This window comes from Cricetulus griseus, chromosome 7 (assembly GCF_003668045.3).
Source record: "Cricetulus griseus strain 17A/GY chromosome 7, alternate assembly CriGri-PICRH-1.0, whole genome shotgun sequence".
Lineage (NCBI taxonomy): Eukaryota > Metazoa > Chordata > Mammalia > Rodentia > Cricetidae > Cricetulus > Cricetulus griseus.
In genome coordinates, this window is record NC_048600.1 from 111,536,432 (window position 1) to 111,561,869 (window position 25,438).

A 25,438-nucleotide genomic window follows, 5' to 3' on the forward strand; every position below is an offset into this window, starting at 1 on the left:
TTCCCACGCCTCTTCTGACCTCTGTTGACAACTGCACTTATATGACCCCTCCCCACCCACCACCCCAAAGCGCGAACACGCATAATTTGAAATAAAAATAAGTCTTAGAAAAAAATTAAAAAGGAAACAAGGATAGCTGTTCTTCCAAGGATGAACAGAGGTCCCCCGATATGACTTGTCTCCTTCTAGTTCTGTGGGTCCCTGTAAGATCTGGCTGGAGATACCCAAAAGGATGAAACTGACATTCCAGAGCGTCCTGGAAGTCACCAATTAGACATAGCACACCCTCTTCCCAGACTGTGGATTCTACCTGAAGGATGTAGGGGTAGACCCATTTATTTGACATTAAGGGTGTGATGGAGTTAGATGCAAAGGTCCCAGGAAAGTTCAAGATAAAACCCGAGACTGCAAAGAGGGGTAAAAGGATGCTCTGCTTTTAGTAAATGGGTGAGAACTGCAGCAAGTTAGCCAAGCGTCGGGGCACAGGGCGCGACGCACCCAGGCCTGCGCCGGGAGGGAGAAAGTGAAGCTGAGAGCAGCCACTCCCAGCCTTGCTGGAATGCAGTTGGAGAGGTGGGGGGGGCGAGCCGGGAGCGCCCGGCTCCCAATCACGGGCGGCGGAGGAGGTGGAGGAGGAGGAGGGCTGCTCGAGGAAGTGCGGCGTGAAGTTGTGGAGCTGAGATTGCCCGCCGCTGGGGACCCAGAGACCAGGAGCGCCCCTTCCCCGGCGGCCCCTTCCGGCGCCGCGCCTGTGCCTGCCCTCGCCGCGCCCCGTGCTCGCAGCCTGGTCCAGCCTGAGCCATGGGGCTGGAGCCGCAGTGAACACCATGGAGCTGGCGGCCTGGTGTGGCTGGGGGCTCCTCCTCGCCCTCCTGTCCCCCGGAGCCTCGGGCACCCAAGGTGGGTCTGGCATGGGGAGGACGCGGGCCGCTGCGGCTGCGCCCACGGGCGGCCGGGACCCCGGGGCCCCGGGAGCTCTACAACCGGGCGGTCCGGGACGATGGGGGATCTCGGCTGCGGGCGCCGCGGCCCGGAGGGGATCGGAGCAGCTGGGGATGGGGCAGTCACTGGGAGGACCACACTGGAGGTCGGGACCGGCCTCCGCCGGCCACAGCGGCGCTTCCCGGGCAGAGAGGCTCCGGGAACTCCTCGGGGAAAGTTCTCTGAAAGTTTTCCTCCCGAGGGTGTGCGGAGCGCTGTGCGTGCGTGCGCGTGTTTCCCCCCCTTCCGAGCCCCCTCACGCTTTCTCAAAGCTCTTCCAGTTGGCAGCCTCCGCCTCCGGACTGGACTGGGCAGGATGCCTTCGGGGTCCCCTCTGCCCTGCCCCTCCCCCTCCCCACCCCCCTCCGGCCCTTTGGGTTTAGTAAGTTACTCCAGCTTCCTGCGGGGTCGCGGAGGAGGGGGCGGTGGGGAAAGTAACCGGTCCTGTTGAGCAGGGAGGACCGAGTGGCGGGTCCGCAGTTGAGTTGCTGCTCCACGGTGTCTGGGGTGTGGAGGGGACGGAGCGGGGTAATTATTTGTTTTGCACAAGTTTTTTTTTTTTTTTCTTTTCTTTTTCTGTGCTGGAACACCCTCTACTGCACCCCCACACCCCAGTTGGGGGCGTGCTAGGCAAGATCTCTACTACCACTTGGGCTGCTCTCTCCACAGTTCTGTTTTGAACAAATTTCTTTAGAGCCAGCCTAAGTACTGTGTGCTTTGGGACTCTGGGAAAGCTGGATCTTGAAGGGTGGTCGTGTGTTTCCCGGCTTTCATTTGGTAAAGTGGGAAGGGTTCCTGGGCATTTTAAGGGGAAGGCATGGAAAAGAAGGCCAGCTACGGGTAGACAGAGAACTGGCTTGTTCGCTTGCCTCTGTCTTCGTGTTGGGGGCTGGGAGGGTGACCCGCCCCCAGTGTGTACTAACCCATATGTCCATTTCTACCCTAAGAGTAAAAGCTGATACACACTCGGTGTGGGTCTGCTCTGCCAGGCTCCGTGGGTGGCGGTTTGCATGCATTCCTTCTTCAGTCCTGAGAACAACTCCACAGTAGAAATACTAGTTAGCCTTCTCATTGTCCCAGGGTGAAAACATGGGCTGGAGAAATGAAGTGTCATCCAAGAAGTGGTGGAGCCCAGGCAGTGTGACTCCCAGTCACATATTTGAAATCATAATACGAATCTACCTGGAACAATGGGGCACTGCTTCCTGAATCAGGGAAGACATAGAAAGCAGGTTCTTGGGAGCCATGGATGCTCTCCAGCGGCCAGGGAGCCTAGAGACTGGTGGGGTATCATCATCTGTGTGTACTCCCAGAGCCCCCCAGAGTCAGTACACTGCTGTGCTTCGGGGGGGGTACCCCTGTGTGTCTGAGGTGTTTATGATGGTTGTATGTTTATGCTGCCAAACAGCAATCTCTCTGCTGACTTGGGGACACGAGATGAACTCTGCCCTCTCCAGGAACTCCCTCAAGGTACTAGGCTATATCTGCTGTAAACAGTGGGAGATGCCCCTTGCCTGGCTGAGGATGAGGGCTCTTTTCAGTTTCTCAGGAGGGCATCGTTCACCTGAGCCTGGGAGTGGAGTTGGCCAGGAGTGGCCTTGCGCTGTGGAGCGGGAGCCTGAGGGGTCAGTTCTCCAGATGGGGTGGGGGTGGGGCTGAGTCTCATTCCTCCAGGTGCACTGCTGGGTGCAGAGGACAAGACACTGACTTGCCAGGAATGGTTTAAAAGGCAGAGCACCATCCAGCTGCCTCTAGCTCCAGATTATACCCCAGAACTGATGATGTAGGGCAGGTGTGTAGGGGAAAGGAGATCTGGGGAAGGCCCAGAGGGGCAAGATGTTACTGGGATCCTCAGGGCTCTAGGTTTTGAGAAGTGCAGGGGACCTTGCAGGGTTTGTTCCTGTTGGTTCTCTCCAAACCCTTCCCCCTTTTTGCTATAGGGGGACTCAATAGATCCCTCTTGCAGAGGACATGGGCTCCATTCCCAGCACCCACTTGGTGGCTCACAGCCTTATAGCTCCAGTTTTAGGAGATCTGATGCTTAATTTTAACCTCCATAAGTACCGGGCATGTGTATAGTGTATATACAAGGACAGGCAAAATGCTCATACACATCAAATAAAATAAACCTTAACAAGAAAAAGAAAAAAAATGCATTTCAAAGTCAAATGAAAAGGCTTTCTCCTTTTTCCTGAGCTGTAATTACTCAGAACCTGCTATATGCTTCTCTCTCACCTTCTAAAAACTTCTGTGTGCTTCCTGTATGGCAGATCCCTTTCCATAGACGGCTCTGTTCCCTCTCTGTCCTGTCCTGTAAAGTGGGTGGGCATATGGGGAAAATGAACCTCAGAGACACGAAGAGACTTATCAGGGGCATTAAGAGGTGGTCAGAGTTCTAGGCATCAACCAGGGATGAGTAAGAAGAGCCTTGGGGCAGCCAGGCAGCCAGCCACACAGGGAAGAAGTGCTAGTCTGTTACTCAGTACGGCCTTTCCAGCCCCTAACCCAGGCTGGAGAAGGTGCCCTGAGCTGGGGGCCCAAGAATCCTTCCTGGCTGCAGAGTTAGCTCCTTTCCAGCCCATGCTAGCTTTTCTCTTGGGTCCTCAGCAGTGCCAGGGATAGAGGGCAGGAAGGTGCTGAGACCACCAGGACACACGGCCATGGGAATGTAGGTAGAGTAAGTGGAAACCTGAGGAGCTAGTGGAGGCTGAGCTGGAAGGCAGAGGAGGGCCCAGGGAAGTGTGCTTGCACTTGGGTGAATGAATGGTCAGGAAGGAGAACCCCTTTCCTGTCCCCAACCGGTGGAGAGCTCTCCTGGTCTCCTGGAGTGACAGTTCTGTTATTTGCTAGGCCACTGATCACAGAAGATATGCAGGGGGACCTACATTGTCAGCAGTGGTAGTGGGTGAATCGTTAAAATCCTATGTTTGGGTTGCTGCGGATCTGTTTACAAAGCTTGCTTGTGTTTACAGACTGCTTCTCTCTTCCTCCTCGCCTTTAACTCTCAGGGCCCTCTGAAGGGAGTAAGAGTTGACCACTTGTTGAGGTCAGTAAATATTCACTGAGGGGCCAACTAAGTTCCAGTCACTATTGGCCTCAGAGATCTGAGTGCTGCTTTCCTCTGTGCTGGAGGGCTGAGCATAGTCTCCCTCCCTGTGGCCCAAGGGTAGCTGAGCTAGGGCTCTGGACAAAAGAACCTGAGCCCAGGCTCTGCTCTGACACCAGCGTCATAGAGCAGCTGTGTGTGGCAAGGGAGTCCTGGTTTCACTTGAGTGAACGCTGGCCTCTGGCCTGGTTGGGGAGCTTTGGGGATGTAGGTAGTTTCCTGGCAGTGTTTATGAAGACCGAAGGAAGTGTTGGCTTTCATGCTGTGAGCAAGATAGCAGCTGGGGGCCCAGCATGCGGGAGGTGCTGGGTTCTGTCCTCCACTCTGCACATGAAGAAAGAAGAAGGAACACAGCTGGGCTGAAGACCAGTTGGGAGTCAGGAACCCATTTGGGAAGCCCTAAGCTGGGGCTAAACCTGATTACTAGTGTTCAGCAGGAGGGACCTGAAGAACTGTGACCAGCTCTGAGCAGAGGGAGGGATACTTGTCCTGTTCAGTTTGGAGGCTCTTGACTAGATGTCATTCACACTCATTCATTCATTCATTCATTCATTCACTTGTCCCACACTCCCAGTGACCCCTGACCTTGCTCTGGGATGGTTTTGCTTCATATTGCTTTTGTCTCCAAGAGTTGGGAGCTGGGACTTCTGAAGGGCACCTGTCTTGAGGCAGAGAATATCCCTGTGTAGAATTAGAGCCCTTTGCCCCACCCTGAAATTCATAGGACAGGATGGTTATGGGGACCATGGTCAGAGCTGGTGGGGTGAGCCTGGTAAAGAGTGGGGAGTGGAAGGGGGGCAGAGACTCAGAAAGGGTCCAGATGCTTCCCTGGTGAGATGTCAGGGCAGTGTGTGTGTTTGGGGGAGGTCAGTTGGCAGCTCCCTGCTCCACCAGAGGAGGTCTCAGGGTACCAATTTTCCCACCTGTCTGCAAACACTCTAAGACTCTTACTCAAACCAACCACAAATCAGATAAACAAACTGGCTAGTGGGGTGTGGCTGCCACTCTTTCTGACCTTCTGCCCGGCCCAGCCACCCTGCCCTGCCTGAGCCTGTGTGTTTATTGGCCGCACTGGAGAATTAGTGTGTTTTTATGCTTGTAGGGGGTGTGGCATAGTTATTTGTGTGTGCACTGAGGTTTAGTGTAGGGAATGGGATCTGAGGTGGACACGGATTCAAATTCCACCTCTCTGGCTCTATTGCTGCTTGTGCTGTTGTTTTGGTTTGGTTGTTTTTCTGGTGTTGAGGTGCTGGTTTTGGGGCTCAGGGCCTTGTGCAAACTGTGCAAGTGATTTACCGCTGAACCTGTTTTATGATCTTGGATGGATCACTTTCCTTCTTTGTAAAATAGAGGCAGGAATCTCAGCCCCTGATGTATACAGCAGGTACTCAGCTCGGTTACCATGGCGAGTGCTGTTGTTGTTTTTCTTTTGCTTGCCTGCCACAGCTGGTGTCCCTTCCCCTTGGAGATGAGGCAGCCGAGGGCTGCAGGGGGTAAACTGCCACAGGGTGTGGGCCCCTACTCCAACTCTGCCATTCCGTCCTCAGCTAGGCTGGCCCTGGGATCTGGGCCTAGAGACAGCTGTGCATATTAGCAGCTGAAGCTGTGATGCTGGGGGGAGGTCCTGGCAGCAGGGCGTTATTTTGGGCCTGGCTGCCACCCCTTGCTACTGTTTCTTTTGGGAGATTTGGGGGGTGGGTGTGAGCAAGAAGAGGGAGGGTAGGCTGCAAGTGGGTGTGGTGTGGCCTGGTTGTCTCCCCTCCATTCAGGAGATGAGTTCTATTTCTGTTCTTTACCTTCCTCCCTCCTTGCTTCCTTCCCTGTCTGCCTAGAGGGGTGAGAAGAGACTTCTGTCAGTGTTACTAGAAGGCCATCAGCTTGAGGCCATTGAAGGCAGCCTGGGAGCCCAGGAACTTTCCCCCAAGCCCTCCCCGGATCCGGAGGTGGGAAGATAACTAAGATTTGGCTTTAGGCTCCATGTTGCTGGTACAGCAGGGCTCCTGAAGTCTGATCCCAAAGCTGGTCATTGTACTGTCTCTTGAATATGCATACAGTCACTGGAAGGTGGAGCGTTAACCAATAGGAATTCTCAGCAGCTCAGGTACCCGTGGGCCTGTGTATGCCAGGGTAACATCTCCACCTGCCTTCCCCCCAGCCTCCTGGGCAAGATGCGCCAGGTGATTCATCTTCTCACCCGAGCAGAAAAACAAGTTCAACTGGGCACTTTAATCTCTTTCCTGCTGGTAGGCTTGGTGCCAGTTGCTACCTGGAGCCCCCTAACTGGGGGCAGCTTCTCCTATTGGAGACTTAGTGGGAATATCTGGTCTCTAGAAAAGCAGCCTGAGGGTTAGGTAGGCAGGGGGATGGCAGTGCGTCTTGGGACCCCTTCCGCTGATAGTTGGCACTGGGCAGGTACACAGAGGTGACGTAGTGCCCTTGTGGCAGAAGTTTCGTGGCATAGCTTCTGTCGGCTGCTTCTGGAGTCTTGCCCCAGGAGGTGGTGGGGGTGAGAGAGCCAATGGAGGAACCTGCAGAGTGTGCCTCGCCCTGGCCAGGATCTGCAGCCAAGTCCCCTAGCTGGTGTTCTAGGCTTTTCTTCTCCATGTGGATGTGTTCCAGGGGGTTTTACAGTGATGACTAGCCTCTAACTCCCCTTACGTCCCAGCAAGGACACCAGTCAACCCCCCTTGCCCATGTTTTGGGTAGTGCTGTGGGGGCAGTTGATCTGAGCAGGGAAGTTGACATGTGGGTGTTGTTGGGATGGCAGGAGGAGGGTGCCCTGGGTTTGTTTGCCTGGGAGACAGATGGGGGTATCCAGAGGGGTTTGATTCATCATCGCCTCTCTTCTTCGGGGATTTTTCACCCTCAGTTCTGGGACAAAGGGAGGCTTTCTTTGCCTGCTCAAACCCTGTATGGGTGGTAAGCCCTAAAGGGCCGACACACTGGAAGCCCTCTGGATGCTCAAGGTGGCCCAGCTAGAAGGGGGCCTTTCCCCAGCTTGCTGACTTCTTCTTCTGCTCTCCACCCTGTGGATGCAGAAGCGGGGGAGGAAAGGCTGTCAGCCGTGCTTTCTCCCTGTCTGAGATGACATGACTCCACAGAGTGAGTGTGGAGGAGGTGACTAGTTTGGAGAAGGTCACGAGCCGTGTCCTGACCCACGTCCTCCCTCCCACCAGTGTGCACCGGCACAGACATGAAGTTGCGGCCCCCTGCCAGTCCTGAGACCCACCTGGACATGCTCCGCTACCTCTACCAGGGCTGCCAGGTGGTTCAGGGTAACCTGGAACTTACTTACCTGCCTGCCAATGCCAGCCTCTCATTCCTGCAGGTGAGACCTGGTCCTGCTGAGCCCCCTGATTTGAGGTGTGTGAGGAAGGGGTACCTCTGCCCTCTGTCTCCTGTCCTGTGGTCCCCCAAACAGGAATGCTTTTGATGCCTGTGTAAAACCCTGTTGACTCCCTCTGCAGCAACTGGTCCCACTGTCCCCATCATTATTCCTTTAGGTGTGTAAGTTCCAGGTCCAGCCTGTGAATGTGGTCTAGGCCTTTAACTTCTCCAGGCCCCGTTTCTCTATCTATATGTCAGACTAGCAGACATTGTGTCCACCATTGTGAAGAATGCCAGAGAAAATGTCTGAGGGAAAGTTACACATAGGAGGGAGAGGAGTCTAGCCTACTGGATTGTATCCACAAGCCCTGGAGCAGGCTGCCAGGGACAAACATGGTCTGTTGAATCACTGACGCCATCTTATACAGGCCCTACCTTTCAAAGATGAAACTGGAGATGTGCAGGGGGCGGGGCACCGGCTTGCAATGGCCTAAATGCTCCTATGCTCTTATCAGTGCTGATCAACCAGACCAGAATCTGGAGAGGCCAGGTGGGGAGTAGCCTAGGGCTCCATCATCCTAGGGCTTGAGGAGGCAAGACTACTCAGTGGCCAGGGGGTCTTGCAGGATATAGCTCCAACCCTGGATTACCCTCAGGCCTTGTGAGGTGCAGGTGCTTCTCAAGCCCAGACACGCTGCTTCTCTCTCCATCCCTTGCCCTTCCCTCCAGGATATCCAGGAAGTTCAGGGATACATGCTCATCGCTCATAACCACGTGAGGCACGTCCCACTGCAGAGGCTGCGCATTGTGAGAGGGACCCAGCTCTTTGAGGACAAGTATGCTCTGGCTGTGCTAGACAACCGAGACCCCTTGGACGATGACACCACCACCACCACAGGCAGAACCCCAGAAGGGCTGCAGGAGCTGCGGCTTCGAAGTCTCACAGGTGCCTTTGCCACCGTCAGAAGCCTCTCCTGGGTCTTGGCTGCTGACTAGAGCCATTCTGGCTGTGGAGGAGGGACTCAGTGAGGGTTATATGTGGTCCTTCAGCCGTGCCTCCCTCTCTTTGCACCCCTATGAAGACCAGAAAAAGAAGGCCGTGGGGTGGCTCAGTGGCAGAGTTGCTTGGTTAGCATGTGCAAGGCCCTAGGTTTGATCCCCTCCTCTTAAGGAAGTTGCAGCTTCCTTCAGATCCATGATTTAATTATTTGAGATCGGGCTGTTTTTTCCCCCTCCATCTTGGCCATATCAGAGTACGCAGTGAGCAACCCTTGGAACTGCATGTGGCAGCCCCTACCTGGCAGTGTCCCAATTAGGGTACCAGGTGCTTTGCATGCTGGATCCCATTTCAGTCATACGACAGTCCTGTAAGTCCTGCTGCTAATCTGTCAAGTATTTTTGGTTTTGTTGTGTTTATTTTGTTTTTCTGGTCTTGCTGTTCCGAGACATGATCTCACTACATAACCCAGGCTGACCTTGATCCTGAAGCAGTCCTCCTGCCTCAGCTCCCTAGTGCTGGGATCACAGGCATGCCACCACCAGCCTTCTTCAGTGTTATTCCCACTCTGCAGATGAGAATCCGGGGCATGCAGAGGATCAGTGACTTGTTCAAGGTTACCCAGCCAGTCGGTGGTAAAGTGGGGTTTCAGACTTTAGGGACCTTTTTTTGTTCTAGTGCATGCTGAGTGCTTGCTCTGCCACTGAGCTATACCCCTGCCTCAGAATCTCTCTGTTTACCCACACACAGTGTGCACAGGGTGAGGCAAAAGGCAATTGGGGAACTCCCATCCACTTGAACATTCCCACTCTGCCGACCCGATCCCCTCTTCCTAGTCCTGGGTTATTCCTGTGTGTGACTGCTCACTGGGGAAGGTAGGAGGCCACAGGGAGGTCTGGAGGGAACTGACTGTTTTGCCTTCCCCACAGAGATCCTGAAAGGAGGAGTTTTGATCCGAGGGAACCCTCAGCTCTGCTACCAGGACACAGTGTTGTGGAAGGATGTCTTCCGAAAGAATAACCAGCTGGCTCCTGTAGATATAGACACCAATCGCTCCCGGGCCTGTAAGCCATGCTGGTGTGACAACCACCCTGCCCAGTCCCCTTTCCTGTCCTTGTGCTATGTCTGCCTTAGGCTGGCCCTCCACCTGTTGAGGCCTCTTTCTCTGTTGGATCCCTCCCCTTACTATGCATCTGCAGTTGGGCTCTGCTGACATGGTCCTCCACCAATTTGCCTCTCACTGCCTCCTCCTCTCAGGACCTTCTCTCACTGCCTCCCCCCCTTACTATCTCCTTTTGCTTCCTTCCTTAGGCCCACCCTGTGCCCCAGCCTGTAAAGACAATCACTGCTGGGGTGAGAGCCCGGAGGACTGTCAAACCTGTGAGTCTGAGGAGACCTGGGGTCTGGAGATGGGGCTGGGGCAGGTGGATTCCTGGGAGTGGTGGGGTGACTTATTTGGGATAAGATGTCTCCCAGAGGGTAATGCTATGCTGCTGAGGGTCTGGTGTCCAGGCCCCACCCACCCACTCATCCTGCCCTCTCATCAACAGTGACGGGCACCATCTGTACCAGTGGCTGTGCCCGATGCAAGGGCCCGCTGTCCACTGACTGCTGCCACGAGCAGTGTGCTGCAGGCTGCACAGGCCCCAAGCATTCTGACTGCCTGGTATGTGCCTCTCGCTCCTGTGCCCCTTGGGCCAACCCTCCAGGATGCTAGGGGTGGGCATCTTTCCTGGCACTGCCCTGCTGCCGTTGGAACACCAGGTCACAGCATCCCAGTGACCACCCGCGGCCTATCTCTACCAGGCCTGCCTCCACTTCAACCATAGTGGCATCTGTGAGCTGCACTGCCCAGCCCTCGTCACCTACAACACAGACACCTTCGAGTCCATGCCCAACCCTGAGGGTCGTTACACCTTCGGTGCCAGCTGTGTGACCACCTGCCCCTGTGAGTACTGGGTAGAAGATGTCATTTTAATGCCTTGGCTAGGGACGGTGGTTTGTATAAATGGGAGCATGTTGTAAGTGTCGTGCGCCTGTTGGAGGACTGGTCCTGACTCTCAAGTCCAGCCACCTCATTGTTTTTCTTTAAAAAATATTTTATTTATTTTTGTTTTATGTGTGTGAGTGCTCTGCCAGCATGGGTGCCTATGCACCATATGTGTGCAGCACCCATGGAGGCCAGAAGAGGGTGTCTGATCCCCTGGACCTGGTGGTTGTCAGCCACCATGTGGGGGCTAAGAACTGAACCTGGGTTCTCTGCAGGAGCACCCAGTGCTCTTAACTGCTGAGCCATCTCTCCAGCCCTTGATTTTTCTTTTTTTGTTTTGTTCTAGACAGGGTCTATCTATGTAGTCCTGGCTATCCTGGAACTTGCCGTGTAGACCAGGCTGGCCTCAAACTCATAGGGAGCCTACTGTCTCTGCCTCCCAAGTGCTGGGTTCACAGGTGTTCGCCACCACACCTGGCCCCTACCCTTTACCCCTTTTAAAATCAGGAGTTCACATAGCTCAGGCTTGAGTTCACCATGTAGCCAAGAATGACACTGAACTTCTGATCCTCTTGCCTTGCCCCTGCCAAGTGCTGGAATTACAAGTGTGTGCCACCACTCCTGGGTTTTTGCCTCTTTCTGTTTAACAGCTACGTAGCAGTGGCAGCCAAAGAGCCCAGTCTTGGGAGTTATCCTGCAGGATTTGAAACCTGTCACCTACCATTTAATAGTCTTAATTGCTTTCCCATTGCTTCCCCTCAGTTTCCTCACCTGTATAATGGGGGCAGTAATAGTCCCATCTTAATAATGTGTAATGTCTGAATGAGTTAATATTTGTGACTCTTTTGTTTTGTTTATCAAGACAGGGTTTCTCTGTGTAGCTTTGGAGCTTGTCCTGGCACTTGCTCTATAGACCAGACTGGCTTCGAACTCACAGAGTTCCACCTGCCTCTTATTTGTGACTCTTTTAGAACAATACCCAGTCTGTACTAAATACTCTTTTTTTGGGGGGGGTTTCGAGACAGGGTTTCTCTGTGTAGTTTTGGAACCTATCCTGTCACTCGCTGTGGAGACCAGGCTGGCCTCGAACTCTCAGAGATCCTCCTGCCTCTGCCTCCCAAGTGCTGGGATTAAAGGCATGTGCCACCAATGCCCGGCCTAAATACTCTTTTAAATGTTTGTCTTGTTCTACAGTCTGCATAGAGTAGGGCTTTGTGTGACAGTAACCCTAAGCACTGATGGATTCTGGGACTGGGCTTGGGCCTGGGGGCCCCCTTTCCTTCCTCTAATGGGAGGTGGAGTGGGCTGCACTTCCCTGTGGTCAGGGTGAGAGGACAAGTTGGAGAGTCAGATTGTTGGGTTCAAGTCCTGGTTCCTAGGCAGATATGGTGACACACACCTGTCACCCTAACAGGTAGGGGTGGCAGGATCAGGAGTCCAGGTCATCCTCAGCCACATAGCGAGTTTGAGGCCAGTTTGGGCTACATGCGACCACACCTTTAAAAAAATAAAATATTCCTGGCTGTGTAACATAGTAGCAGAGTGATGGGGGTGATTTGCATAACTCCGTGCTTTGATTTTCCTTTTTGCAAAATGCGAATGACAGTGCTGTTCGAATAGGAGTGTTGCAAGGAGTGTCCTGAGTCAGACGACCCATGGAGCCCACCTTCAGGGCTTGGTTGGTAGTATTCCTCTTAGACCTGGGCACGGTGGCCTTGCTCATGGTGGGCTGGGAGGCTAGGGGACATGGATTTGCGTTCCCAATCTGCAGACAACTACCTTTCTACGGAAGTGGGATCCTGCACTCTGGTCTGTCCCCTGAATAACCAAGAGGTGACGGCTGAGGATGGAACACAACGGTGCGAGAAATGCAGCAAGTCCTGTGCCCGAGGTACCCACCCCACCCTGACTGCCATCCCAGCCTGGCCCACCCCGCTATTGCTTAACCCCCACCCCGGCTCGGGGGAGGTCCAGTTCTCCTACTGTTTCTGCCTACTCTGCCCCTCTACAAATCAGTCTCCTGAGTGTCTGCCAGCATAGGGAAGAAACATTTCAGGAGGGCATAGGTCTCTGGTATACCGTGTGGTGCTGAGATGTCCCCTTTCATCACCCTTTTCTTCAGTGTGCTATGGTCTTGGCATGGAGCACCTGCGAGGGGCAAGGGCCATCACCAGTGCCAACATCCAGGAGTTTGCTGGCTGCAAGAAGATCTTTGGGAGCCTGGCATTTTTGCCAGAGAGCTTTGATGGGTGAGGATACACAGTGGCCTGACGCAGTGTCAGGGAAGACGCAGGGTCCTGGAAACCCAGGTGTAGCATCAGCATCTCTGAGGAATCCCCAGGTGGGGGACCAGAGGAAGCTGGGGACATGGAGTGGAAGGTTACTTTTATAAATAGCTTGTTATCCATAGACATAGACATATGTGGTCATCAAACCATTCCAGATGAAGTCCAATGCTCCCATCCCAGTGGGGACATTGTTAAAGTTCTGTGTTCTGTGTGTTGATGGACACAGAGAGACAGTGTCAGCTGGGGAGGCTGGTTTATTGCCACGTACCCTTGCTTTGGGGAGTTGCTCATGACAGTTTTTGTTGAGCTGCCTCTTTTTTTTTTTTTTTTTTTTTTTTTAATTGGTGTTTTGGCTGCATGTGTGTCTGTGTGAGGATGTTAGAGCCCTGCAAATGGAGTAACAGACAGTGTGAGCTGCCATGTGGGTGCTGGGAATTGAACCTGGGTCCTCTGGAAGAGCAGTCCATGCTCTTAACCACTGAGCCATTTCCTCAGCACCCAGGCTGTCTCATTCTTATAATAGTTATAGATCAGGAGGCAGCAAAGACAAGCAACAAATATGGACTTGGGTTTGAAACCTACTTTCCACCCCCATGTGTCTATGTCTGTCTATCTGTGTGTGTCTGTATGTGTCTCTGTGTGTGTCCCTGTATGTTTGTGTCTGTGTGTGTCTGTATGTGTGTGTCTGTGGGTGTCTGTATGTGTCTGTGTGTATGTGTCTCTGTGTCTGTATATGTCTCTCTGTGTGTGTGAAGGGCAGCCTCAGGTGTGGCTCTTTAGGAACCATCTACCTTATTTTTCAAAATAGGGCCCCTCACTGACCTGGAGTTCACCAGAACAGGCTAGGTCAACTGGCCAGGGCACCCCAGGAATTGTCTTTAACTCCTCAGTGTTGGGGTTGCAGACTCACATGGGCTTTTTTATGTGAGTTTTGGGAATTGAACTCACAGATGTATGGCAGAATCTCACTGACCAGTTTCATTGCCTTCTCCTGGTTATGCCTCAGTGCCCTCATGTAAAATGCAGACCAGTAGCTCTACCCTCAAGGTGGTGCTAAAGTCTGAAAGAGTTAATATTTGGGACACTCTTAGAACAGGGCTTGACAGATACTGAGCACTCTCGGTGTTTGTATTTCAGAGCCTGCAGAGAGCAGGGTTTTACGTAGCAGCAATCTTATTCACTAATGACTACCTGGGTAATTTTCAAATTTCTCTCATACAAACAGTTCAGCTTGTTTATGCCTCTGGCAGCTGAAGCCAGTGTCTCTGCCGGCCAGACTTCTGCAAATGAGACTTCTAGATCAAAGGACACAAATGTTGCTCTGCTGGACTTGGACCCTAGGCTTTGACTCTTGGGATGGGAGCAGCCAGGCTTGATTGGGCTTTAAGTAAAGGACTTGGTGTGGATGGAGAGTGGTGTGTCAAGGCCTTCTGGGCCTCCTGCTCTCCATCTTCCTGCCCTACTCATTCCTCCTGATCCTTCTAGGAACCCTGCCTCCGGCGTTGCTCCCCTGAAGCCTGAGCAGCTCCAAGTGTTTGAAACCCTGGAGGAGATCACAGGTGGGCCCTGTCTTTCTGTGTCCTGCTCCATGGGGGCCAGGAGTTCTGGACCTTTCTGCATACCCGGCCCCCTCCTCTGCCCGCAGGTTATCTATACATTTCAGCATGGCCAGACAGCCTCCATGACCTTAGCGTCTTCCAGAACCTTCGAGTCATTCGGGGACGAATTCTCCATGAGTAAGTGTGTGGAGAGGGAGCCTAGGAGGCATGACACCACAGTAGCTTTTAACATGAGTTGACAGAGTGTTTTGAGGCAGGGGGAGGTACCTGTTGGCTGGAAATGGACCTAGAGTAGGTACCTCCTTGCAACTGGAAACTTTATTTCCATAGTGGCGCCTACTCATTGACGCTGCAAGGCCTGGGAATCCACTGGTTGGGGCTGCGTTCACTGCGGGAGCTGGGCAGCGGACTGGTACTCATTCACCGCAACACCCGTCTCTGCTTTGTACATACTGTACCTTGGGACCAGCTCTTCCGGAACCCGCACCAGGCTTTGCTCCACAGTGGGAACCAGCCAGAGGAGGAATGTGGTAAGACAGGAAGGCCAGCCCTGTGGGCCAGTACACAGAAGTGTCAATAGCCTCTGGCCTGTGCAAACCTTTTTAGCCCTGCTTTGTTGTTGTTTTGCGATAGGATCTCACTATGCAGCCCTGGCTGTCCTGGAGCTCACTCTGGATACCAGGCTGGCCTCAAACTCACAGGGCTCTGCCTGCTTCTGCCTCCCGAGTGCTGGGATTAAAGGCATGCCCACTGGAGCCATTCTTCACTTCCCAGTGATGGTTTGGCATTGTGACATGGCTTCCAGCTGTGTCCTTCCATGCTGCCCAAACATCCATCCCTTCCTTGTTGTTGAACCACAGAATTCTTCCTCACCCTGAATGTCCTGGCATCAACCCCTTTAGCCAGAGCCATGCTCATTCACAGCCTTTTTGCTTAGACCTGAGTGAGCCTCTCCTAATACCTCTCCTGCTTTTCTCCTCATTGCAGATCGCAAGGACTTGGCCTGCTACCCATTGTGTGCCCATGGGCACTGCTGGGGGCCAGGACCCACCCAGTGTGTCAACTGCAGTCACTTCCTTCGGGGCCAGGAGTGTGTGAAGGAGTGCCGAGTATCGAAGGGGTATGAGTAGCAGAGGAGTGGGGTGGCTTGAGGGGTACACACATGGGGACCTCCCAGACCCCTTACTATACCTGCCTCTCTTACAGGCTCCCTAGGGAGTATGTGGATGGCAAGCATTGTCTGCCATGCCACCCCGAGTGTCAGCCTCAAAACAACACAGAGACCTGCATTGGATCGGTGAGGTGCTGGTGGCCTCGAGGGGGGGGGAGATGGGACACGGACAGACAGACAGACAGACAGACAGACAGACACACACACACACACACACACACACACACACACACACGGGGACAGGACGACACCGGCAAGCAAAAGGGTACCGGGGGTCTGTTAAGTTGCTGCAGGGTAAAATGTTCCTAGAGAAGGCTCAGCTCAGACCTGGACAGCAGGAGGGGAGAAGGTCAGGAAGGCTGGAATGGGGGCACTGCTCTGCCCTCATTGTACTGTGGACCATGGGCTCTCCCTTCACGCTGGTGACACTGGAGCCCTTCAGACAGTCCCAAGAAGGCCTGTGTCCTTGGTTCTAGCTGTGCTAGGGACCACATCCAGGCCCTGTTTCCACCCTCAGTTTTCACTTCTATAAGGAGAATGTTGTAATAGTTCCTACCTGGTTGGGGTGTGGTGAGAATGAAATTAAATAGGATTTGGCACGGTGCCCAAGCACGGAAAAAACTTTGTACATAATAGTTGTCACTTGTCACACCTTAGAGAACGCACGTCCCTCTCTGGGTGCCTCCATTTCCTTGTAAAGAGCAGGGATGTTTACCCCAGTGACAGGGAGGCAGTGTTGCTGCAAGGTCAGGGACACAGGGCCTGGTCCTTCTGCTGTAGGGATGGTGATCCCAACCCCACAAACCCTTCCTCTCTATCCAGGAGGCTGACCAGTGTACCGCTTGCGCCCACTACAAGGACTCCTCCTCCTGTGTGGCTCGCTGCCCCAGTGGTGTGAAGCCAGACCTCTCCTACATGCCCATCTGGAAGTACCCGGATGCGGAGGGCATATGCCAGCCGTGTCCCATCAACTGCACCCACTCGTGAGTGGAAGGGTTTTTTTCTGTAGAAAGGAAGGCTTTCATGATAGTAGCCTCCCTGGAGCTCTTACTGTGAAAGGGGGATAAATCCACCTTCATTCATATTGAGATATAATTTTTTGTTTGTTTTTTTGTTTTGTTTTTCCAAGACTGGGTTTCTTTGTGTTAACAGTTCTCGCTGTCCTGGAACTTGCTTTGTAGGCCAGGCTGGCCTTGAACTCACAGAGATCTACCTGCCTCTGCCTCCTGAGTGCTGGGATTAAAGATGCATCACCACTGCTGGGCTGAGTGGTAATTTTTATATTTCTTTTCTAATTATAAAAATAACACAGGCGCTAGAGAGGTGGTTCAGTGGTTTAGAGAACTTGCTGTGCTTCCAGAGGGTTGGAACTTGGTTCCTAGCACACATATCAGGAGACTCAGGTTGCCTGTTAACTAGCGTCAGGAGATCTGGTCCTATTTTCCAGTCTCCGAGGGTACCCATTGCCCCTCTCCACCATACACACACTTCCCCACACACAAACCCACACACACACACATACCATACACACCACACAGGCTCATACATGTAAATAAAATTAAAAAATAACACATTGGGCTGGAGAGAGGCTCAATGGTTAAGAGCACTGGCTGCTCTTCCAGAGGTCCTGAGTTCAATTCCCAGCAACCACATGGTGGCTCACAACCATCCGTTATGAGATTTGGTGCCCTCTTCTGGAATATACATGGAAGCAGAATGTTGTATACGTAATAAATAAATAAATAAATAAATAAATAAATAAATAAAATCTTTTAAAAAAACACATTAGGGGCTGGAGAGGTGGTTCAGGGGTTAAGAGTGCTTGCTGCTTTTTCAGAGGACTGGAATTTGGTCCATCAGGAGACTCATGCTTTCTGTGAACTCTAGCCTCAGGAGCTCTAAGGCTTTTTTTCTGGCCTCTGCAGGTACACACATATACTCAGACACATACAGACATAAAAAATGAAAAACAACACATTAGAGGATGGCTCAGTGGGCAGAGAGGCACTTGCTCAAAAATCTGATGGTTTCAGTTAAATCACCAGGGAAAACAGTTCAAATTATCCACAGTAGAATTTCCAGCAGCGCCGGGCATTGGTGGCGCACACTTAATCCCAGCACTCAGGAGGCAGAGGCAGGAGGATCTCTGTGAGTTCGAGGCTGGCCTGGTCTACAGAGCGAGTGCCAGGATAGGCTCCAAACAATACAGAGAACCCTGTATCAAAAAAACCAAAAAAAAAAAAAAAAAAAAAAAAAAAAAAGAAAGAAAAAGAAAAAAAAAGAAAAAGAAAAGAATTGCTAGCAGCATTCTTTTATACCTCACATGGCAATTTAACATTTTAATGTGTTATTATAAAAATTATTCTAATTACATTTATTTGTGTATGTGTGTGCATGCTGAGCAGGCATGTGTGTGCATGACAGGTATTTGGAGGTCAGAGGACAACCTCCCGGAGTTGGTTCTCTCCTTTTACCATGTGGGTCCCAGGGATTGAACACAATCATCAGGGTTGATTGCAAATGCCCTTACCTGCTGAGCCATCTTGCCAAACAACATGTGAACCACCCTTCCTTCCTTCCTTCCTTCCTTCCTTCCTTCCTTCCTTCCTTCCTTCCTTCCCTCCCTCCTTCCTTCCCTCCCTCCTTCCTCCCTTCCTCCCTTCCCTCCTTCCTTCCTTCCTTCTTCTTTAAGACTTTGTTATTTTATGTGTATGGGGTATGTTTTAGTTAGGGTTTCTATTGCTGTGATAAACCCCATGATCTAAAGTAACTTAGGCAGAAAAAGGTTTATTTAACTCCCACTTCCACATCACAGTCCATCAGCCATGGAAGTCAGGGCAGGAACTCCAGACAGAAATCTGGAGGCAGGAATTGACAGAGGACATGGAGGCTTGCTCAGCCTGTCTGAACCACCAGCCCAGGAGTGGCACTGCCCACAGTGAGCTGTGCCTACCCAGATCCATCACCAGTCAAGAAAATGCACTAGGCTTGCACGTAGGCCAGTCTGGTGGCAGCATTTTCTCAGTTGAGGTTCACCTCTTCCCAAGTGACTATAGCTTATGTCAAGTTGACATAAAAGTGGCCAGTGCAGACTATGTGCACCATGTGTGTGCTGTGGACACCAGAAAAGGCAGTCAGATCCCTTGGAACTGGAGTTAACAGACTGTGAGCCATCATCTAGCTGTGAGTCAAGCCCAGGTCCTCTAGAAGAGCAGTCAGTGCTCGTAACTCCTATGGGCTCTCCTGCCCTCGTTTTTATTTGTTTGTTTACTTGTTTATTTTTGAGGTTTTGTTGTTTGTTTATTTGCTTTTTCTTGAGACTGGGTTTCTTTGTATAGCCCTGGCTATCCTGGATCTCTGTAGACCAGGCTGGCCTCAAACTCAGGGATCTGCCTGCCTCTGTCTCTCAAATGCTTTGATTAACGGTGTACGCATCACTGCCTGGCCTGCCCTCATTTTTTTTAAACTATTTTTTTGGCCATTTATTTATTTTTATTTTATATGCATTGGTTTGTGTGAGGGCATCAGATCCCCTGGAACTGGAGTTAGACAGTTGTGTTCTGCTATGTGGGTGCTGGGAATTGAACTCAGGACTTCTGGTAGAGCAGCCAGTGCTCTTGACTGCTGAGCCATCTCTCAACCCCCTACCCTCATTTCTTAATGTAATACAACTCTTCTCTACATATTTTGTGCTTTGCCTTTCACCCGGTTTCTGCATCTTTTTTTTTTTTTTTTTTTTTTTTGTAAGCACATCTTGGTCTATCCCTCTGCAGATTTCTCAATTCATGGCATGTCATTCAGCTCCAGCCCTATTTGAGGATATTGCTCTTGCTTGCCTTTTTTTTTTTTTTTCTTAATAGTTTATTGCCATTCAGTTCCACATACAAAGGAGCATCTGTGTGCATGCCTTCTTGTGACCTGGTGTTGGCATGGTAGTGCCAACTGCTGAGGCAGAACTGTTGGTATTTTATTGCTTGGTCTGTGGAGATAGATGCCAGGGCCCTGTAGACCCTCTCCCACTTAGCTGCCACCCAGTCCCATGGTGTTTAATAGGTCTTGCCAAACTCTCCTCTCGTGTGCCGTATACCCTGGGCCTCTTTCATGGAGGGAGTAGCTGATCTGCCAGCCTTCATATGCCCTCCTTCCTGCCCAGCACAGGAAGTTCCAGGAATGCAGGGAGTTAGGCTCCCAGACTAAAGAGGGAATCTTCTTGTGGGCTAGCACAGAGCAAATTGGTGACCTGGAGGCCATTGTGCTTGTCACAATGGGGATAATCCTGGCATACCTGCCCCAGGAGGCTGTTCCCAGGGTCGATGATGGCACTCTCTCTTCTACAGCTGTGTGGACCTGGATGAACGAGGCTGCCCAGCGGAGCAGAGAGCCAGGTGGGCCTGAGCCCCAGAGGTACCCCATTGCCCCTGCCTGACTCCTTCATTGGCCCCGGGTGGTCGGTGAAACAGAGAGAAATTTCCCAGCATGCCACACGTGCGTCCCTCCTTAGCCCGTTCTTCCTCTGTTGACTTGTGTTTCAACAAGTGGATGAGGACCTGCGCAGGATGCCATGGGGTAAGGGACGCTGGGAATGTGTTCCGTGTACCAAGGCCTCTAGTGATGTTTCTCTAGGGACACAGGCCAGGATCAAGTTCCCAGAACTGGAGATGAACTAAGTAAGCGGGGAGTACTGTGGCAGCATGCAGAACCTCCGAGTGTTTGAGTTTGGCAGCTGGAGGCTTCCAGAAGGGGGCGCTGTGTTTCCTTTGTACTTAGGTGGAAGATCTGGCAAGTCTAGAGTAGCTAAGAGATCTTTAGTGTGTGTGCTATGAACCATAGAGTGCAGAGGAGTGAGTGCTGAGGCAGTGAGGGCCAGATTTGAACACTGAGGCCGTAAGGGACAGATCTGAAGAGGAGAGTTCTTGACCACTGGGCCATAGATTTCCAGAAGGGAGCTTTGGAAAGGAGAAAAGCAAGCTGGGATATGCTCTAAAGAGCTGCTATTTGTCCATGAAGCAAACATTTAATTTAATATATGTCAGGCCTTGTGCAGAGCAAGGTGAGGTATAAGGAGCAAGGATGACAGTGCTGTCTGGCTGGTCCTGGTGGCACATACCTATAAGCCCAGCACTTGAAAGGTTGAGGTACATGCATGTAAGTGCAAAGCCAGCCTGGGCTATATAGTCATAGAAATAAGTAAATCAACCAGTAAATGGTATGATGAATATGAAGGGGTCCTGGGTGCCCCAAGATGACCTGAGTCATAAATAGCATGGAGAACGGGGGTGGGGGTGGGGCTCTGGTAATGGGTACCCTAGGTACAACAGCTGCAAGGCACGGGAAACCATGGCTCCTTGGAGAAAGCTCTGACTAGTACCTGAGAGTCTTGGGGTGCACATTCCTGGACCCCATTTCAAGTGTGGCAGAATCCCTGGGGTGGGCACAGTACAGATTAACGAAGTCTCTGTTGAATTTTCTCCCATGAAATTTTTTGTTTTGTTTTTCGAGATAAGGTTTCTCTGTGTAGTCTTGGCTGTCCTGGAACTCACTCTGTAGACCAGGCTGGCCTTGAACTCACAGAGATCTGCCTGCCTCTGCGTCCCAGTGCTGGGATAAAAGGCATGTGCCACCTTGCCCGACTTCCCATGATATTTTTGAGCCAAGGCACATTCCTGTCCCTTCATGGGGTCTCTTCAAATTTCCTCCCGAGACTAGTCCTAATCTCTGATTCTGGGCTCTGCTTTCAGCCCAGCGACGTCCATCATCGCAACCGTGGTGGGTATCCTGTTGTTCCTGGTCATAGGGGTGGTTGTTGGAATCCTAATCAAGAGAAGACGGCAGAAGATCCGAAAGTATACAATGCGTAGGCTGCTGCAGGAAACTGAGGTGAGGTGCCGTGAGGGCCTCCTAGCGCCGCACCCCCCATCTGTAGCTTGCTTGGCACTCACCACGCCACCCTCTCACTCCAGCTAGTGGAGCCGCTGACGCCCAGCGGAGCCATGCCCAACCAGGCTCAGATGCGGATCCTAAAAGAGACTGAGCTAAGGAAGGTGAAGGTGCTTGGGTCCGGAGCTTTCGGCACTGTCTACAAGGTCAGGAGGGACCAGGCTCTGGCATGAGTGGATCTGGAGGAGGGGCTGTGCCTGAGGAGCATGGTCAAGACAGAGGACTGGACCAGGCTGGAGGGTGGGGAAGGCTGCTCATCAGTGACTTCTTGGGGACCAGCAGGATCTGGACCACAGGCCTGATTCAAGCCCATTTCTTTCTGCTCAGGGCATCTGGATCCCAGATGGGGAGAATGTGAAAATCCCCGTGGCCATCAAGGTGTTGAGGGAAAACACATCCCCTAAAGCTAACAAAGAAATCCTAGATGTAAGCCGGTCACCTTCTCCACTGGGACTTGTGAGACGCCCCCTAGCTGTAGACCTGGGCTGCCTTCTCTTGATGAGGGTTTGGGATGGAGGTCCTAAACCTTGATTCTTACTCTTCCTGGTCTGCAGGCCCTGCAGGGATGGGGGCGGGTCTCCAGGAGGGGAGTATGGTGGGTGGGAGGGAGTAGGTGGTTTCCTGTATCCCTCAGTGTATGCTTGCCTGCAGGAAGCATATGTGATGGCTGGTGTGGGTTCTCCGTATGTGTCCCGCCTCCTGGGCATCTGCCTGACATCCACAGTGCAGCTGGTAACACAGCTCATGCCCTATGGCTGCCTTCTGGACCATGTCCGAGAACATCGAGGTCGCCTGGGCTCCCAGGACCTGCTCAACTGGTGTGTTCAGATTGCCAAGGTATGTGCTTGGGGGCTTCTGACTCTGCAGGTCCTTTGGGTGCAAGTCCCTACCCTCATTTGGGGCCAGAAAAGGATGGGGAATGCCGATAAGGTGAGATACAGACTCAGGTTCCACACTGATGCCCATTTTTCAGGGGATGAGCTACCTGGAGGATGTACGGCTCGTGCACAGGGACCTGGCTGCCCGGAATGTGCTGGTCAAGAGTCCCAACCACGTCAAGATTACAGACTTCGGGCTGGCACGGCTGCTGGACATTGATGAGACAGAGTACCATGCAGATGGGGGCAAGGTTGGAGGAGGGCGGGGTTGGGGTGAGGTGGGTGGGGTGGTATCCGCCCATTGGGAGAGCTTTGAGAAGGGTCACCTCCCTACCACACCCATTCAGGATTTTTTGCTCTGCGTTCCCAGGTGCCCATCAAATGGATGGCATTGGAATCCATTCTTCGACGGCGGTTCACCCATCAGAGTGACGTGTGGAGCTATGGTGTGTGGAGATGGTGATGGGGAGGGCTGGATAGAAGCCATGGCAGGGTGGGATATGGGTACAGAAATGAGGGTGGAGATGGGGGGTGGCTGATGTCCAGCCTGTGGGGGTCTGTGCCCACCTGGAGTATGAAGCGACCAGGCCGATGCTACCTTTTGGCACAGCCTCTCCCCTTGTATGCGCATCTAAGGATCCTGTTCCCCCAACTCCTGATGCCTGTCTGTCTTAGGTGTGACTGTGTGGGAGCTGATGACTTTTGGGGCCAAACCTTATGATGGGATCCCAGCCCGGGAGATACCTGACTTGCTGGAGAAGGGAGAACGCTTGCCTCAGCCTCCAATCTGCACTATCGATGTCTACATGATTATGGTCAAATGTGCGTGGTGGGAGGGGCCGAACCTCAGGTGTAGCGGAAGGGTGGTCTGACCTGTGTGTGGGGGGGGCGGGAGTGAGATGTGAATGGCCTCGGGTGTCCTTGAAGGAACCTCGAAAGGTGCTTCATCCCATTCACAGTAGATGTCCTAGCTGCTCGGGACAACGGCTGTCTAGAGGAGAGAGGCCAGCTTAAAGGGGAAACTAGGAAAAATGCTCCAGGGCTCTGGCTCAGGATCCAGGGTCCACTTGTGCTCCTCTGCTATGTGAGGACTTTGGGCTCAGCCAGGGTTGTCTAGGCCAGACTGAAGAGGAGCAGGAAGGGGCTGCACAGCTGGTCCTGAGCCTGGTCCTGGGACAAGGATGCTGAGCTCTCTCTCACCGTAGGTTGGATGATAGATTCTGAATGTCGCCCGAGATTCCGGGAGTTGGTGTCAGAATTCTCCCGCATGGCGAGGGACCCCCAGCGCTTTGTGGTCATCCAGGTACTGGGCCTTCTGACCTCATCCCTACCCTAACAGTGTCCTCCCTCCTGCAGACAGGAGAGGGAGGGCACACCTGGATGCCAAGTCCCCCAGCCCAGCCAGCCCCCACCTTTAGTCTAAGCTTGGTGAACCTTTCTTGGGAACTAACGCTAGGCTGGGGAAGGGCTGTCACTTTGTGTCTCCTTCCTCCCTAGAATGAGGACTTGGGCCCGTCCAGCCCCTTGGACAGTACCTTTTACCGTTCACTGCTGGAGGATGAGGACATGGGGGACCTGGTGGATGCGGAAGAGTATCTGGTCCCCCAGCAGGGGTTCTTCTGCCCAGACCCTGCCCCAGGCACCGGGAGCACAGCCCACCGGAGGCACCGCAGCTCATCCACCAGGGTCAGTGCCCATCTTAGAACACCAGGGTCCCTTCCCTTGACTGCTCCCCCACATTCACACTTCCTTAAGATCCCATTACCATTACTGCCTTCCAACCCTTGGGACTCCATTGCCTCCATAATGATTCCAAGGTGACCTGTGTTTTTCCTCCTGGGACCCTGTCATTTCCCCCCCAAGGTCCCCTCCCAGATCTTTGAGTAACTTCCATCATGACCCTCTCTTACTCCAGAGTGGAGGAGGCGAGCTGACACTGGGCCTGGAGCCCTCAGAAGAAGAGCCCCCCAGGTCTCCACTGGCTCCCTCGGAAGGGGCTGGCTCCGATGTGTTTGATGGTGAACTGGGAATGGGGGTTAGCAAAGGGCCGCAGAGCATCTCTCCACATGACCTCAGCCCTCTACAGCGGTACAGCGAGGATCCCACGTTACCCCCGCCCACCGAGACTGACGGCTACGTTGCTCCCCTGGCCTGCAGCCCCCAGCCCGGTATGGAATCCAGGCCTGAGAGACTGGGAGGAGGGGAGTTGAGACCCCTCAGGCTACACCCACTGAGAGGTAATGGTGGGGCAGGGAAATCCCGTTTCCTTTCCCTAACAGTTCTTCTTCTCTCCTGCAGAATATGTGAACCAGCCAGAGGTGCGGCCTCAGCCTCCCTTGGCCCCCGAGGGCCCTCTGCCTCCTGTGCGGCCTTCTGGTGCTACTCTAGAAAGACCCAAGACTCTCTCTCCTGGGAAGAATGGGGTTGTCAAAGACGCTTTTGCCTTTGGGGGTGCTGTGGAAAACCCCGAGTACTTAGCACCCAGAGGAGGCACTGCCTCTCAGCCCCACCCTTCTCCCGCCTTCTGCCCAGCCTTTGACAACCTCTATTACTGGGACCAGGACCCATCGGAGCGGGGGTCTCCACCAAGTACCTTTGAAGGGACCCCTACGGCAGAGAACCCTGAGTACTTGGGCTTGGATGTACCCGTGTGAGGCCACATTTGCAGAGACCCTGTTCTGCCTTCAGAGTGAGAGAGGCCTGGTCTCCACCATTGCAAAGGAGAGGTCCTCTGGCCACATTACTTCCGGGACAGCCTGCTGTGCCAGGAGCTCACCCTACGGAACCTTCCTTGCTGCTTGAATCCTGAGTGGTTGAGGGGGGCCACCTGGTTGGAAGAGGTGGCACACTGGACAGCCTCAGCGGATCACAGACCCTGCCCTGACAGGGTCCAGGGGTATCACAGTCATGGTGGCTCCTCTTCTGGCCTGGCTCTCTTGGTTCTGAGGACTGAGGGAAACAGCCTAGAAGGGAAGAGGCCCCGAGGGAATAACCCTGGTAACAGGACAAACCCACTAGGACTGAGACATGTGCCTCCCAAGAGGAAAGGGACACTGCACTAGCACCCAGACCAATCCTTGTACAGAGTGTATTTTGTTCTGTTTTTACTTTTGTTTTTTAAAAGATGAAATAAGGACACAGTGGAGAGCGGCTGTTATATGGAAGTTAGGGAGTGGTGTCCCTCTTTTCTCCATTTGCAATGAG

The 25,438-nt window shown here is 52.9% G+C and overlaps 1 protein-coding gene across 3 annotated transcripts; it reads left to right on the forward strand.

The window, feature by feature from the left end:
* The first annotated feature begins 615 nt into the window (after window positions 1–615).
* On the forward strand, window positions 616–25,379 carry Erbb2 (erb-b2 receptor tyrosine kinase 2). 3 transcript variants are annotated; one of them, XM_027424145.2, is made up of 27 exons: window positions 616–900; window positions 7,264–7,415; window positions 8,144–8,360; window positions 9,341–9,475; window positions 9,723–9,791; window positions 9,962–10,077; window positions 10,218–10,359; window positions 12,173–12,292; window positions 12,524–12,650; window positions 14,175–14,248; window positions 14,335–14,425; window positions 14,579–14,778; window positions 15,236–15,368; window positions 15,455–15,545; window positions 16,242–16,402; window positions 19,757–19,804; window positions 21,158–21,296; window positions 21,380–21,502; window positions 21,684–21,782; window positions 22,008–22,193; window positions 22,330–22,485; window positions 22,605–22,680; window positions 22,910–23,056; window positions 23,440–23,537; window positions 23,732–23,920; window positions 24,150–24,402; window positions 24,533–25,379. In XM_027424145.2, the coding sequence occupies exons 1-27, from the start codon at window positions 828–830 to the stop codon at window positions 24,886–24,888; spliced, it is 3,771 nt and encodes a 1,256-aa protein (XP_027279946.1). In that variant the 5' UTR covers window positions 616–827; the 3' UTR covers window positions 24,889–25,379. The 3 variants fall into 3 exon arrangements, with proteins under 3 accessions (XP_027279946.1, XP_027279947.1, XP_027279948.1); XM_027424146.2 differs by having other exon boundaries at window positions 14,353–14,425; window positions 24,533–24,888; XM_027424147.2 differs by lacking the exon at window positions 7,264–7,415 and having other exon boundaries at window positions 24,533–24,888.
* The last annotated feature ends 59 nt before the right edge of the window (window positions 25,380–25,438 follow it).

Excerpts from the sequence above, each read along its gene's own strand:
- Erbb2 (XM_027424145.2), top strand. The coding sequence starts at position 828 with ATGGAGCTGGCGGCCTGGTGTGGCTGGGGGCTCCTCCTCGCCCTCCTG. Across the intron at positions 901-7,263 it reads CGGAGCCTCGGGCACCCAAG|TGTGCACCGGCACAGACATG; the intron begins GTGGGTCTGGCA and ends CCCTCCCACCAG. Across the intron at positions 23,057-23,439 it reads CTACATGATTATGGTCAAAT|GTTGGATGATAGATTCTGAA; the intron begins GTGCGTGGTGGG and ends CTCTCACCGTAG.